The sequence below is a fragment of the Haliotis rufescens genome, unplaced genomic scaffold (assembly GCF_023055435.1).
Source record: "Haliotis rufescens isolate VD_foot unplaced genomic scaffold, xgHalRufe1.0.p SCAF_7, whole genome shotgun sequence".
NCBI lineage: Eukaryota > Metazoa > Mollusca > Gastropoda > Lepetellida > Haliotidae > Haliotis > Haliotis rufescens.
Window position 1 is genome coordinate 28583189 of NW_025964361.1, and position 16225 is coordinate 28599413.

At 40.9% G+C, this 16225-nt stretch overlaps 1 protein-coding gene across 2 annotated transcripts in view; it reads left to right on the plus strand.

Annotated features, from left to right (window-relative positions):
* The window catches only part of LOC124146952 (glutamate receptor 2-like), a 99524-nt gene that overhangs the window by 66027 nt on the left and 17272 nt on the right, over nucleotides 1–16225 (plus strand). For both annotated transcript variants that reach the window (XM_046517534.2, XM_048387881.1), the window contains exons 5-8: nucleotides 9869–9922; nucleotides 10705–10866; nucleotides 12536–12739; nucleotides 13746–13853. In XM_046517534.2, coding sequence (XP_046373490.2) covers nucleotides 9869–9922; nucleotides 10705–10866; nucleotides 12536–12739; nucleotides 13746–13853 — 528 coding nt within the window. The remainder of the gene's footprint in view (nucleotides 1–9868; nucleotides 9923–10704; nucleotides 10867–12535; nucleotides 12740–13745; nucleotides 13854–16225) is intronic.

Here is a 16225-nt window from a genome sequence, read left to right on the forward strand (position 1 = left end):
CCATACGACTACAAAAATAAGCACGATCTCCATACGACTGAGCAAGACATACGACATATTTTTGTTTATTTTGGTCACGTGGGTCATGTAGTATATAAGCTGCACCATGTTCAACAACGAACAAGACCCGCAAGAAGCAGAGTTTGGTGGTGGTTCAGAGGTTTCAGCTGGCTCATCCTGTCCCTTGGTACCGGGTGGATGTTCATCCATGGTTGGTGGTGAAGGATGTTTCCCTTTCGAAGGTTTTGCTTGGAGGAGCTTCCGTTTCAGTCGCCTGGGGTTTGGCGTGGCTGTAGAATGAGCTGGTTTCCCACGTTCTCACTCAGTCACGTGATGGGCTCTTCCGGTCGTATGACAAACGTATGGATTTCGTGTTCAGGCGTATGGAGGTCGTATGAAAAGCGTATGAAAGTCGTTTTGAATCGTGTTAAAACGTATGAAGGTCGTATGAGTTTTCCCCATGCTCCCCAACACGACTGAACACGATCTTCATACGACTGCATTGCAAAAATTTATAACACGATTTAAGCCGAGCTGCGACGTCCATACGACCGCGCGCGACCGACCACGACTTAACACGAATGAACACGAATGAGTGCGCGACCTTCATACGTTCTAACACCATTTAAGGAAAAACGTTAAATCGTGTTCATTCAGATTCGTGAATGCGAGATAGGGGCTTTAAAGCGTTAGCTCAGAGCTCTGGTTAGATTCCCAGGTCGGAGCAGTTTGTGGAGCCCATGCTTGGTGTCCCCTCCCGCGCTGTTGTCAGAATGTTGCCACAAATCGCGAAGACACTCACTCATGCAGCAAGGTCTGGCACCAGCCGATGTAAATTCAGACGGTTTATCCTTTTCTGAAAATCGCTTGTGGATGGCCCGAACGAGTCCCTTCTGAATAGACGCTGGAAATTAGACTTTTATTCGCCCAGTTGCCGAGTCCTCGGGTCTTTATTTCCCCGAAAGGAATGTTCGCAAAAGGGATGAATCATTTATACTGATGGACGTCTTGGGTGTAATTTCGTCAGGCTTCTTCCTTTGCGATCTGTTATTTCTGAGGCCTCCGATACAGTTCGCGTGCAGGTTTTAAAGTGATCATATTATCCCAGACCAAGACTCTACAGTTCTAATCAATTTCCTAAACTTTATTCAACTTTCCACAGACTGAAACCGTTATTTACGACAACTGGGAAGTTCTTCTGTGTCTGTGTTGTGAACAGTGAAAACCAGTTTGTCTTGAAAACCCGGTTCCTCGACGTTAACGTTCGACAACATGACCAGGAGTATTGTTGATAATTACAACTTTATTATACATACAGACAGACAGACAGACAGACAGATCACGTGACTACCCATTCAGCGAATCAGCAGCAAAGAAACAGTGTAAAGTATGAAATTATATACAAGTACACATAAACATACGCAAACATATACATACCCTTTTTACATACACACATATACATACATTCACATATACATTCACACATACCACATATACACATATATATTACACACATTCCACATATATAAGCACACACACACACAAACACATATAAAACAAAGAATATGCTTGCGCACATCATCATCATCATCATCATAATAATAATAATAAAGAAGTGTTATTTGTAATACATCTCGTCATAATATATCTAACCGCCTGTGAAGACACTCAACGTTTCAGAACGTCTATAATGTTAAATGTTGTTATTACTGGCAAGTACGTGATGATGAAAACATATTCTCCTTGAGAAAATAAGGTACTTATGTCATCTGTAATACTAACAAAGTACATACTTATCGAATAATTGGTCAATCAGGACTTGGCTAATCCGGACACGGTGACTGGGAATTATACCGTCCGTATAAACGGGGTTTGTTGAATGTGGCTACGGGCTTTAAACTGTGCAGCATTGAACACAGCATACAGGATCATATTTCAGAGTTTTTCAAAAATAAGCGGAAACAGAAATAGAAACGTGTACTGGCTGCTTCGCAATGTTGTCTTTACCAACCTGAATTAGAAGCTGAAAGTCTAAAAATACCGGGAGGTAGTGGTTAAAGCATACGCTCGTCAAGCTAAAGGCCCGGGTTCGATTCCCTACACGGGTACAAGTTGTGAAACCCATTTCCTGGTGATCATGCTGTAATATTGCTAAAAGCGGCGTAAAACCATACTCACTCACTCTTTATATTCTATAAATATGACATTGAACTCTGATCATGTTCTTTTTTAAGATATTTTTAAAAGCACGAAACTTTAAAAACCTCGTTTTGTCTGTTTAAAGTGCGCTTTAGTTTAGTTTTGTTTTGTTTTTTTTGATTGGGCTGAAGATGGACCCACATCCTTTCTGAAGAAGTATACACAGTTTTAATTAAACACCTAAAAACGGTATCAAGCTACCCTGATCCATCGTTACAAGTGCTTTGTTGTGCTTCGGGACGGATCTATCTGTAAAGCCAATTAGTCGAAATCATAATAATTTTTATTAGTGATTATTAGTTTATAATGGGGTGGCAACGTTGTGGTTCCGCATGTCACTCTACGGTGTTATGTCCCTTAGGAACGCAGGATCCCATGATCGTGAGTTCGAATCCAGATGTGCAAAACTTCGATTGTCTGCACGAGGCTGTGGTGGCTTGGGGCTGTTCTCCCATATTAAACGGACACGCCGTTATATAACTGAAACACTTTTCAAAGCAACGTTTAAGCAAACCCACTCACGCACAACTCTTTTAGCCCTCACTCTGTCTTGTGTTTTGCAAAACAAATCCGCAAACTGTCTTGTCAATACAGCAAAAATGTAATAGTTTACGATACACATCAAGTCCTTTCATGGACGATGTGTGACTTTGAACAAAAATTGTTTTAGGTTTTGTACATCACACAATCTTCTGTTTCAAATTGAAAAGTCTCGTCAGCACTTGTGGGCTTTCTTCCAGCGATTGTACTGGTCATATTTCATTAACTGAATACATAGAATTGTTTCAAATATTGATTGTCATCCCACCTCAATGAACAGACCTAGTTTCGTATGTCTCCGGTCGGTATAAGAGTAGGTCAGATTTCTTAAAGAATCTAATTATCTCTATGGATATGTATGAAATGAATGTCTGTGCGGCCCCCAGCATGCTCGGGTCTGCACTGAGGTGTGAGCAATATACATACTTTGGGGTTTTTTGTTGTTTTTTTCTGTTTAACGCCGCGCTCAGCAATATTACAGCTATATGGCGGAGGTCTGTAAATAATCAAGTCTGAACCAGACAATCCAGCGACTGAATCATGAGCATCGATTTACGCAATAGGGATACGATGACATGTATCAACCAAGTCAACGAGCCTGACCACCCGATCCTGTTAGTCGCCTCTTACGACAAGCATAGTCGCCTTTTACGGCAAGCATGGGTTGCTGAAGACCTTTTCTAACCAAGGTCACATTCTTTGTACCAGAGGGGATGTAGTGGCGCTGGCCATGCAGTTAACACGTCCGTTTGGTTTGATTCCAAAGTGGATATAGGTTTTTCTCCCTGAAAGTAAGCCATTCCTGTTGTCTCCATAAGGAATATTGCTAAAAAAGACGCCAAACCATACTCACTTACTTTGTGACGGGTGCCAACAGTCGGCACGATACGCTCACGTTTTCACGAACACCTTGAAGCATCACTATTTGATAGTGATTCATACATGCTTGTGATATAGTCTGAATCGTACAATCGACTATGCATTGCATTTAGCAGAGATCTTTCATGAATACCGAAACCCTAAGAAATTATTTTACACAATCTTTTTGTCAAACGAATTTTTTTTGCGTTTCCTGAGGCAAAATAGAATTTCCTGTATTTCTTTCAAAATAATCCCAGGAAATGGGTTCTTTGTCGCCCGCAGGATTGCTTTATTTGGGAATTGTGGAAAACTATTAGAAGTTGTTATGTATGAGAAGTAGCCTTTGTGCACTTCAACAACTACGTGCTGAAGATGGGCCCACATCCTTTCTGAAGAAGTATGTACAATTGTAATTAAACACATAAAAACGGTATCAAGCTACCCTGACCTATGGTTACAAGTGCTTTGCTGGCACACAGACGGGTTGATCTGTTAAGCCAATTAGTCGAAATCATAATAATTTTTATTAGTGATTATTAGTTTATAATGGGGTGGCCATGTCACTCTACGGAGTTGTGTTCCTTAGGAGTGCCAGGATCCCATGATCGTGATGACTTCAACAACTACGTGTTTGGGACTTAAAACACCAAATGCATTTGTAAGGATACAGTGTGTCAAAAAGCTGATATTTTCGATTTTAATGAAGCGTCTTTCTAATATTTGAAAATGTCATTGACCCCAGTTGTATTCACAGGCGATGTACATGGAAACAGTACAAATATGTGGGCAAAGAGTCATCTTGGGTCACCGACTTTCTCATTATTAGATTTTCATTTTCTTTAAATCATTCCTTTTCGCCCTTTCAGCCATTCTGATCATGTCAGAAGTCCAAATTTCCAAGCCCTTTAAATATGTCTGATCATTTCTATTCAACTTTCGGTTTCTTTTAAGTCAATTCATATTCCTAAGGTGTACGTCTTTTTCGGATCTAGGAGGGGCTGGAAATGCATAGAGTGCGCATCGCCATTAAGGGAAGAACATAAGAATTGTCAGACTCGAAGACAGTATACTGTGCACACACACACACACACACACACACACACACACACACACACACACACACACACACACACACACATGCATGCATGCACATGCATGCATGCACACGCATACACTGCACTGTCAGATGTAAATGCACACACGCATGCGTGCACGCACGCACGCACGCACACATGCATGCATGCACGTCGTTATATGAGTGCAAGTGTCATCTTGAACGCGACGTTAACCCCATTTCACCTCACCACACTATGTCGAGAGTCTGTTGCAGAAATTGCGTTTAGTGATACACCTCGTTCCGTACGATTAGGTTTATATCTGTGCCACATTTACGTCTGAACCATTGTCCTCCAGTCTGGAGAGCTGTGAAAGAGCGCCGATTCAGTGGTACTCTGATTGTTGCGTCGTCATGTATCAATCTCCCGTCTTCCCGGAGCCGGTGTCACGTGTGGCAACTGACTGAAGATGATATGTCCGATACAGTTAGCCAAGGCAACCTCAGCGCTGTCCAGCCGGAGAATGGACAGTTGATTCGACAAGGGTTAACGCCAGATACAATTTGCAAACCAGTCTCACCCACGCGAAGCTTTGATTACCCCCGATAAGGGCCGCAGGTGGGTATAGAGAATCACTCAGCATGGATCTCAAGAGATGTACTTTACTGTTTGAAATAACGGCACCATTCCAATAGTAGGCGAGCGATAAGACCAATGTCAGATACAATTAACAATAATATGTATGATTCAGATGGCAATCCTTGATCAGGGCTGCAGGGGTATATATACGGACATTGAAAATGAATATCTTTTCATTAAGTTTCTAAAACGAAATCAAAACGATTTCATCGCACACGTGATGTTTTCAATTAATTTACAAGACAGCTGAGTCACCTATTTTCGATAGTGGCACAAGGGGTTCGGACGTTAAGATACATGTATATGCGTGTGGAAAAATCGGGCGTGAACGGTATTTTTATGTGAAAAAAACCAACTGGCTAAATTAACACACAAATGGCATCTCTATGCAAAATTATACACATTATCGTGTCACGCAGGGATGAAGAGACTGGCGTGTTCTGACACCGTGATGACACAGCATCCAGACAGAAGATCGTAAATGGTATTGATGGTATTAGTAATGGGATATGATCAGGAGTCGAGAACGTAGAGACTACAATGTCAGATAGTATTTGCAAACCCATCCTATCATTATCTTGTCGTTAAACACAGATATCATGCTGTAACAACGCTCGAACTAGAACCTAATGAGCCCTGAATGTGGATTCCTGATGTGAATGAAATCGCGTTTCCTTCGACATTCACGCCTTTTCGGACCGTTTCGCAAAGCATATGTAAACATTAAAAATTATTAAAATAAATAGAGATTTTTAGCAAATACTACTTCAGAAAAAGCTATAAATCCTTTTAATCCGGAGCTCATCAAACAGGAATCCTCGGATTCCGGAATATTTTTTGTTATGTTTTTATAGAAATCCAAAGGGTTCCTTAATCCGGGTATGTGTTTATCCGGTACATTCCATTGGGAACGGTTGTCCCTTATAACGAGGTTCACTTTATACCCGTGCAGTATAAGCTGACATTACGGTTATGATATTGAATGCCATGTGTGGATTTGTTTTAATTTAATTCCTATGAATAAAGTAATCAATCCGCAGTGTGCATATACAAATACAGACTGGCTAAGCACGTCGAGTGCGGAGAGTAGGTGCATGGATGAGTTTCTACCCAGCATTCTTCTCTTCAAAATTTACTGTCATGTTTTAAGGGAGGGGAGAGGGGTGTGACATTCACGGTCGAGAATACTTACAACAAAGCTAGCTTTTCTTTCGCTTTGGCCCTTGGAACGCGGCCAATGTCTGGCTTTATCGGACACCTGTCGCAGTCGCTGTGGCAGTCGATGACGTTGGTGTAATCCCCCTGGTCAGGTTTATGTCAGCGTCATCGCTATTTTATTGCAGCACGTGTTCGGTGGTAGCCAGCAGCACGTGAACGTCATTTTACGCAGTGCCTTCAAATTACACACCGGTTTGACCACAGACGATTCCAGTTAAGCGAGAAATTAACTGAAATTGCAAATTTGCAATGATGTTTAGTCTTTGAAGGAGGAACGGAATTTATTTTGGAAAGTTTTTAACGAGAACTTCTTGCCTCAGAACAGACGTGTGACTGTCATCCACATAGAGTGAAACCTTTTTGGTCCGCGAGGCCCGACTTTCCGATGAACTTCTATGCACAACTTAGAGGACGTTTCTGCGTAATGGATTTGTTTATTCCGGAAATATGTAAGATAGAATATTAAAGATAAAGATATTGCTTTAAATACGTATCATTTCTCTGGTAATAATAATATGAATAATCATCATCGTCATCATCACCAAGTGTAGTGTGATTATTTTTATTTTTATTATTTTTATTATTATTATTATTATTATTATTATTATTATTATTATTATTATTATTATTATTATTATTCTAAACAAATAGTCTAGGTACAAACCTTTAAATGCATATTTGGTGTCTCACTTTTATTTGTATTTCCCTTCAGACTGTTATACAATTTCAAAAAGCAAGAATTTGAATTTGTATAATTTTAGCCTTCGAAATTTAAAAATCTAAAAACACAAATGGGGTCAATCTTCAGCCAAACGAAACACCATTCTCTTAAATCTTCAAAGAGCGGGACAGGTCTGCGATTAAGCATATCCAAATATTCATACAAGTGCACATACGGCATTTAACGCCTCAGCATCTCTGCAATGATGGCGATGTTTAACTGCATGGTACTTGGTTCCACCTCAAGCATGTAACGTCTACGAAAGAGTTGTAACCCTAAACTATATATCGTTCCATCGGTTACTATGACTACAGCCAGCGGATTCCCGCCACATGTCAGATTAACTAACTACATCGAACAAAATCTGCAAAAAACAACGAGTACCGAACACTCTTGTGAGACAATAGCCGTACCTGAGAGCCTGTTAACCTGTTTCGCCACAAATCTAATTCCAACAAGTACCAAAGCGAGCCAATAGTGGGTCATTCCTGGCGCTGGTAAACATGTGGTGTTTTAAAGGATGTGCCCAATGGCTGCTTGATCTCATTACTCGCCAAGCCCCACAATCTGCGCTCGCTTTCTTCTCCTCCTCCTCCTCCTTCAACAATAGTTTCTATCTATCCCCTCGTTCCATCCACGTATAAATTTATCCAGTGTAAAATCCAAAGTTCTTCGTAATATCGAAAAACATGAGTTATCCGAAGTCGGTACAAACGCCCCAAACCACCCCACCACCGTGTACTGATATTATACCATAGGGAAGGTAAGACCTATCCGATAGTTACATTGTTGTTGTTTTTCGAGTTTGAATTAAAGATATTTATTTAAGTTTTTACGCACTGCATTCTTTGGGTTGGTAAACAGTTCTGAGCTTAACTATGATAAAGTGTTGGTGGAGCTGGTTGCTTGCTGTTTTTCAACACAATCACTCCAAGGTCATCACACGTCTGTCCACGGTGCTGGAGTCCCTGGATCCAACTGTTGATGACGGATTCCACCTGGTGGTCAAACGATCCCCACAGAAAGAATGACGTCATGATCATTTGAATAATGCTTGCCAATCAGGTCTTTCCTCAAGATTGGAAGTTGTAGAAATCTGACGTTGCTAAATCTGGTGAATACGAGAATGAATTCAAAGCCAGTCCTGCATTGGCATGGTGGCATCAGACATGTGCACAGGTGCGTTGTCCTGGAAGAACAACAGGCCATTTTGTTAAAACGCTGGACAAGTTCGTGTCACAACAATGTTATTCTTATCAGTCTTATTGACTCTGAATTTCAGTCAATTTGTCCCCAGGAAGTCGAACGATGACGCGACAGACCAGATGTGTTTCTGTGTTATTGTTCCCATGAGACAGTTCAGTCGCCATTTCATTATAATAAAATACAAATAATGTATCACATTGCTTCAACAATTACAAAAACCTACAACTCAAAATAATATTAATGTTACAAAAATGTTATGAAAGGGAATCTTTGTTTTGGGGCATTCGGAACAAAATAATGAAGCGGAAAGAATATACCCGATTTTGTTCTTTGTTAAATTTATTTTTGAAACCGGGACTGTTGTCCGTTTGTGTCCCCTTGAATACAATGACACCGCAAAGCTTTTTGGTGAAAAGGGGATGCACAGGTTTTTGAAAGAAATGGGGTGCGCTTAAAATAACAAATATATATGGAAATAATTCGAGAAACAATGTGCGTTAAATAGACTTAAGTTCAAAAATTAACACCGCCTGTCTGTGTTCGCTCGTCCAGCTCTACGCATGGCTTAGATCCAACATGGGCACATAATGTGAACCCTTCCCTTAGTTTGGTTTCAATATATTTTATTAACATGAAAAGTAATTGACACAATTGATCACAACTATCGCCCCCTCCCAAACCTATCCCCAGATCCCCTATGATTTTGCTGGTAACTGGAAAATCGGCATGAAACATCACACACTTACTCCTTGTTATATGTATCGATAACTCCATATATCGCCTCTAAACCAGGAACTAATCTAGTAATCAGAGCAAATAAGGTGGAATAGAAGTGTTTCATATTGTCACAGCTTTCATAATGGATATGACAATGTAGCTCGCCTCTCCAGCATCAAACGATGCAATTACGCTGTTCGCTTCATCACCTAGTGCAAACACGGTGTATTACTATTGGCCACCGCGACAGCCCGGTGTTTCAGAGACTGTCTGGTCGCGCCACAGTCACCCACATATAAACACCCTGGATCGATAACATGCACAACAACAGACAATCTAGTTATGCGTATAAACGTCTATCCGTTCTCGTTCTGCAATGTTCGGTTGTCAGGAAGCCGAGAACAATATAAGGGAGGTAACTCTTGGAATCGAATTTTAGTATGCCAACAAAGATTGTCTCCCTTTATCTTTTATCGCAATCCGTTGCCTTGCGGGTGATGCCACAAGCTCATTATTTTCGTGATTATTTGATATGTTTATCGCATACTTTGTTTTTATCCTAATTTGTCGTGATTGGGTTGGCATTAAACTACGTTGCCATAACAATCTCGTTGTAATACCGCAACACCATCAGAAATATTGTTATTTATTTATTGAAAATATAGCATTGCCAATATTGAAACAAAACCAAGACTTTCATTTTCTTTTTCAGATACCCGAAGTTGGTATGAACAAATATGGCTACAATTATCTGCTGGGATCTCTGGTGAGTTGATTTATCTGGATAAACACTGCATTGTCGCATCAGTATTATTAACTAGGTTGACTATAATATATGTAAATATGTCAATGTTTAGCTTTATTTACCTCAAACTAATTCATCGTTCAACCTGTTTTTGATCTGACTCAGACAACTCTCAGTTTGATCAATGAGTAAAATCTTCCCATGAAGCTGCTTGAAAAAATAAAAGTCGGACACATTGTAATGAATAGTGAGGAAGGAGGTCGACCATTTTTTATAAACAATATATTATATTATATATCTTTTGCTCTTTGGTACACTATTAGTGTCGTTGGAGTTCATGTTATGGAACCCATGAAGAACCGGGGTAGAATAGGACTTCAGCAACCCATGTTTGTCGTAAAAGGCGACTATGCTTGTCGACTAACGGGATCAGGTGGTCAGGCTCGCTGACTTGGTTGATGCATGTCATTGATCCCAATTGCGTGAATCGATGTTCACGATATCAATCACTGGATTGTCTGGTCCAGACTTTATTATTTACAGACCGTCTTCATATAGCTGGAATATTGCTGAGTGCGGCGTAACACAACAAACCAAACCAATCATGTTATGGATTACACAATATTTTTCAATGCGCAAAATTTGATTTGATTTTTTTTAATTTATTTTTTTTGCAATAAAAGTGACTGACAGGCAGGATTTAAAGTGACATGTCAATGCCCGAAAACATTATTATCCTAATATATGTACCAGTTTCTTACTTTACAACTTTGTGTCTATATGTGTAACAATATCTCTTTCAGGATTTCAAAAATTTAAATTTGACACGATATCGTCACGGTGGTGTCAACGTCACAGGATTCCAACTTCTCGACGAGAAAAACGAGATTAGCCGAGATTTCCTGGAGGCCTTGGGCATGACCCCTGGGCGTTTCTCGTCCCCCAAGGATTACCAGTCCGTCCCGGTAAGTCAGTACAGGTCATGACGTACCAGGGCCCTACACCACAAAGCGATCGTATCTCTAAGACAATCGTAGCTCCAATACTTTAACATAGGCTTTCGACAGACGTAGCATCAATATCGCTTCATGGAACGGGTCCAATGTCTACTTTCTCATATGTAACGTGTATGCTGTGTTTATAAACTTACAGCCAAAACCGGCTGTCTCGAAGTCGGATGTGTCGAATCCCCGGCTGTGTCGAACTCACATTAGGGTCGCGGAAACTCTTACTTTGTTTATTACGATTTGAACTTGGAGGTGTAGAACTGGATGTGTCGAATCCCCGGTTGTGTCGAACTCACATTAGGGTCGCGGAAACTCTTACTTTGTTTATTACGATTTGAACTTGGAGGTGTAGAACTGGATGTGTCGAATCCCCGGTTGTGTCGAACTCACATTCGGGTCGCGGGAACTATTACTTTGTTTATTACGATTTGAACTTGGATGTGTAGAACTGGATGTGTCGAAGTCCCGGTTGTATATATGTTTAATAACTGAATTGTTCCTTTGCCATTGAAAGTTGCTGTGGAAAGTACACATACAAGAGGTTTGCCTCTCCAGGCTCCACCCCCTTGGCGCATCACTGTACCGTAGTGCGATCTGGCTGATCTCAGTGGTGAACACATTTCACACAAAATAATAAACAATTTGACAATGTGTAGGAATTCGCGGAGTTTACTCCTAATAATAAATTGATAATTGGTTCTGATGACTCCATCCTTGTTTTAAAATATTTTGGGGGATTTTGATTTTTAGTTAAAATATTCATAAAATTAGCTACCTTATTACCTGTCGTTGTACTAAATAATTTATGAGGATAATATGGAGCCGAATTTGATTCTACTTTATCTCAGCAGAATGAAAAATGATAAAACCCATTGTTAAACCATCATAGGTCAAACTATAGGCCATTATCGAAAATTACAGAGAAATCATATGTCAACCATTACATGGTTTAATCACTCGAATCTATTGATTTCGGTGCTCGTTAATTCTGCTTTCGGATTTAACAGACTCTCGTGATTTCTACATTACATATTCTTCTAGATGACGAGGTGTAACAAATATGTTAATAAATAATAAAAACTGCCAGCTTGTGTTCATATAAAATTTCCAAACATTCACACTCGTCCTACATATGTCCGCGCCCCAATCGTCAGGCCAAAATGACTTCTTTCTTTGTTTTCCTTTTTTTGTAAGAGGCGACTAACGGGATCGGGTGGTCAGGCTCGCTGACTTGGTTGATGCATGTCATCGTATCCCATTTGGGTGGATCGAATCTCATGATGTCAATCACTGGATTGTCTGGTCCAGACTCGATTATTTACAGACCGCCGTCACATCGCAGGAATATTGCTGAGTGCGGCGTTAAACAACAAACAAACACACAAACAAACAATTGGCGATCGCGACCAGGCGGACTGTGTGTCATCTTGCACGGACAGAGGGGATCGCAGACCACGCCATTTTCTGGGCCCTGGCTCTATTACTTCGGGACGCCGTGATATAGAAGGAAGGTTGTTGGCATATAACATGTTTACACCCAATTCTCCATTCCCTCTCTCACATAGACTCGTGTCGTCTAACCATTCTCCAATGTGTTGTGGTGTTCAGTACTGTAATCCATGTTCAGGTCCGCGCGGCCCTGTTGGTGGATGCTGTGTACCTGCTGGGCCAGGCCATCTACAGCATGATGCAGAACGACACCGACGTGTTCCGCTACAACTTCAGGCGAGGAGACCTCTACACCTACAACGACACTAAGGGGATCCCATGTGATAAACGCCCGCCTGTGCCTTGGATGCACGGGGAGGAAATTCTACACAGAATAAAACAGGTAAAGAACAGGAGTGTGTTTCTCTGTGTTCATGGGTGCGTGCGTGTGTGCATATGTGTGTGTGTGTGTGTGCGTGCGTGCGTTTTGTGTGTGTACGTGTATGTGTTACGTATGCGTGTGTGTGCGCGTTACGTGTGCGTGTATGTGTGCATGCGTGCGCGTGTGTGTGCAGGCGTGCGTGTGTAGTGCGCTTGTTGTGTAAAATAGTCCAGCTACATGACGGCGGGCTGTAAATAATCGAATCTACACCAGACAATTCATTGACGGATATTGTGAGAATATATCCACGTGATCGGAGAATGAAGCCGCGTAATCAACTAAGTCACCGAGCCTGCCCACCCGAGCCATTTAGTCGCCTCGTACGGCCTCGAAAGATTTCCCGTACTGATCTGTATAATGTAACCTGGAAAATGAGGCAGACCGAAAGTAGTACCGGTCTTACTGTACGTTAACTTGTTGCAAGAATGATGTTTTACTAAACTGAGAAGTTACGCCAGTCCATTACTCCGCCTTGATCTCAAATGGGGTCCTCGGCGAGCCAACCTAGCTGACAGGGTGCACTGGTTAAAAGTTAGATTCCAAAATTCACCTTGATTTTTAAAGAGGACAGGAATTTATTTATTAGAAAAAGGATGTAACGATTAGATTGCTGCATAATAATATCATGACTATATAATATATGACATAATTCATTTCAATTATTAATGGGACCCGTGAAGATCCTAGAAAGATAGGTCTTCAGGAAGCCATGCTTGCCGTAAAAGGTCATTATGCTTGTCGTAAGAGGCGACTAACGGGTTCGGGCGATCAGGCTCGCTGACATGATTGATGCATGTCATTGTATCACAAATGCGTAGATCGATGCTCATGATGTAAATCACTTGATTGTCTGGTCCAGACTCGAATATTTACAGACCGCCGTCATATAGTTGGAATATTTCTGAGTGCGGCGTTAAACAACAAACAAACAAACACTCATTAATAGTATCCAAAATGATATTTCCAGATGCAGCCCACGGGTCTGTCTGGCGTTCTTTCCTTCGACAGGAAGGGATTCAGACAGGACTACAGCCTGGGGGTGTACTCCGTCAGTCTGGACAACGGACCCTCAAAGGTAAGGATGCTATTCTCTGCAAGTCAACATCTGTAGGATTGGCCGTCAAAGGTCAGAGTGGGGTGTTCAGTAATCCTGGACAATGGCCTGTCCAAAGTTAGAAAGTTGTATTCAGTAGAATGGTATATTCAGTAGAATGGTATATTCAGTAGAATGGTATATACAGTAGAATGGTATATTCAGTAGAATGGTGTATTCAGTAGAATGGTGTATTCAGTAGAATGGTATATTCAGTAGAATGGTATATTCAGTAGAATGGTGTATTCAGTAGAATGGTATATTCAGTAGAATGGTATATTCAGTAGAATGGTATATTCAGTAGAATGGTATATTCAGTAGAATGGTATATTCAGTAGAATGGTTTATACAGTAGAATGGTATATACAGTAGAATGGTGTATTCAGTAGAATGGTATATTCAGTAGAATGGTATATACAGTAGAATGGTATATTCAGTAGAATGGTATATTCAGTAGAATGGTGTATTCAGTAGAATGGTATATTCAGTAGAATGGTATATTCAGTAGAATGGTGTATTCAGTAGAATGGTATATTCAGTAGAATGGTATATTCAGTAGAATGGTATATACAGTAGAATGGTATATTCAGTAGAATGGTGTATTCAGTAGAATGGTATATTCAGTAGAATGGTATATTCAGTAGAATGGTGTATTCAGTAGAATGGTTTATACAGTAGAATGGTATATTCAGTAGAATGGTGTATTCAGTAGAATGGTATATTCAGTAGAATGGTATATTCAGTAGAATGGTGTATTCAGTAGAATGGTATATACAGTAGAATGGTATATTCAGTAGAATGGTGTATTCAGTAGAATGGTATATTCAGTAGAATGGTGTATTCACTAGAATAGTATATTCAGTAGAATGGTATATTCAGTAGAATGGTGTATTCAGTAGAATGGTATATTCAGTAGAATGGTGTATTCACTAGAATGGTATATTCAGTAGAATGGTATATTCAGTAGAATGGTGTATTCAGTAGAATAGTATATTCAGTAGAATGGTATATTCAGTAGAATGGTGTATTCAGTAGAATGGTACATCCAATGGAGTGGTGTACTCAGTAGAATGGTGTATTCATGGGTTTCAATAAAGTTGTAGACGCATGCGACCTGCGTGGATGTAGGTTGACAAGTCGTGATACATGTTTAACTGAAATAATGTTCAAAATGACATTAAACCCTGACCTGTTTAAACTGTTGAACGCCTTTACATGGATATTTGATAACTTGGAATATTCACCATGAAACATAAATGAAAAGCCACGACTGACAATGGTGTGAGAACAGCCACGTGTAGCAATATGCCAATCATTACACGATGTGTTGCGCTGACAATAGACTTCATCTGACCACCCTGTAGGCTGAGTGAGTGAGTTTAGTTTAACGACGCTTTAAACATTATTTCCGTTATATTCGGCGTGCCTGCTTGATGTGGGGAAAAAGCCCGACGTATTACAAGCGTTTGCCACTTGCTGAACCCACGAGCACGGGTGTGGTGCTGACAAACCTAGAAACATAATCAGGGCGAACCGGGTTTCGGACCTAAAATCATCGGATATTGGCACTGGCTTCTGTTACTCTTGTGGGACAGCGGATTATGGCGTCTTATGCTACTATCACACCAAAGTAGTTCTATCCCGTTCTAAACAAAATACTAGAACGGGCTGTGATCACGGTAGAACACGTAGTTTGGCGTAAAATACGATGCTAGTTCGTTCATAAACAGTCCTCGATACGTCTATCTCGTTCTTAGCCAGTCTGTAGTCCGTTTGTATCCAGTTCAGATCGTGTAAAAGTGCCCGTTCACCTCATCCCGACAACGTTTCGAAGCGGTTCGAGCACGTCCGTAGCCGTTCTGAACCCGTTCTTAACCAGTTCAACCTCGTTCTACCTCGTTCACGATACGTCCAAGACAGTTCTAACTTATTCTTAACCCGACCAACTCGTTCGCAGTACGTCCTCATCTCGTCCCAAGTGCGTGACTGTGTATTCGCGTCCTGGCCCGACTCCTGTTGATACCGAGCGCGCTGTAGCCAGTCTTCCTTCAAGTTCAGGGCTCCGAGCAGTACACATCATGCCTCCAAAGAGAAGTCGACCCGGTCGGTGTGCACACGTACTGAAATTTATGTCCGACTGCACGTCCCTAGTAGGTTCGAAGTACGGCAATTCCGTTCGTAATACGTCTTTCTCGTTTTAAGTACGTTGTCAATCCTACTAATTACAAAACGGGATGGACGGGATAAAATTTTGAGCAGACTCAAAGTTCCAGGGCACCCTCCGCGTCCGAGCCCGTACACGAAGTTTGTAAATAGACTGTCAATAGTGTCTACTACGTCCACTACGTTCATAC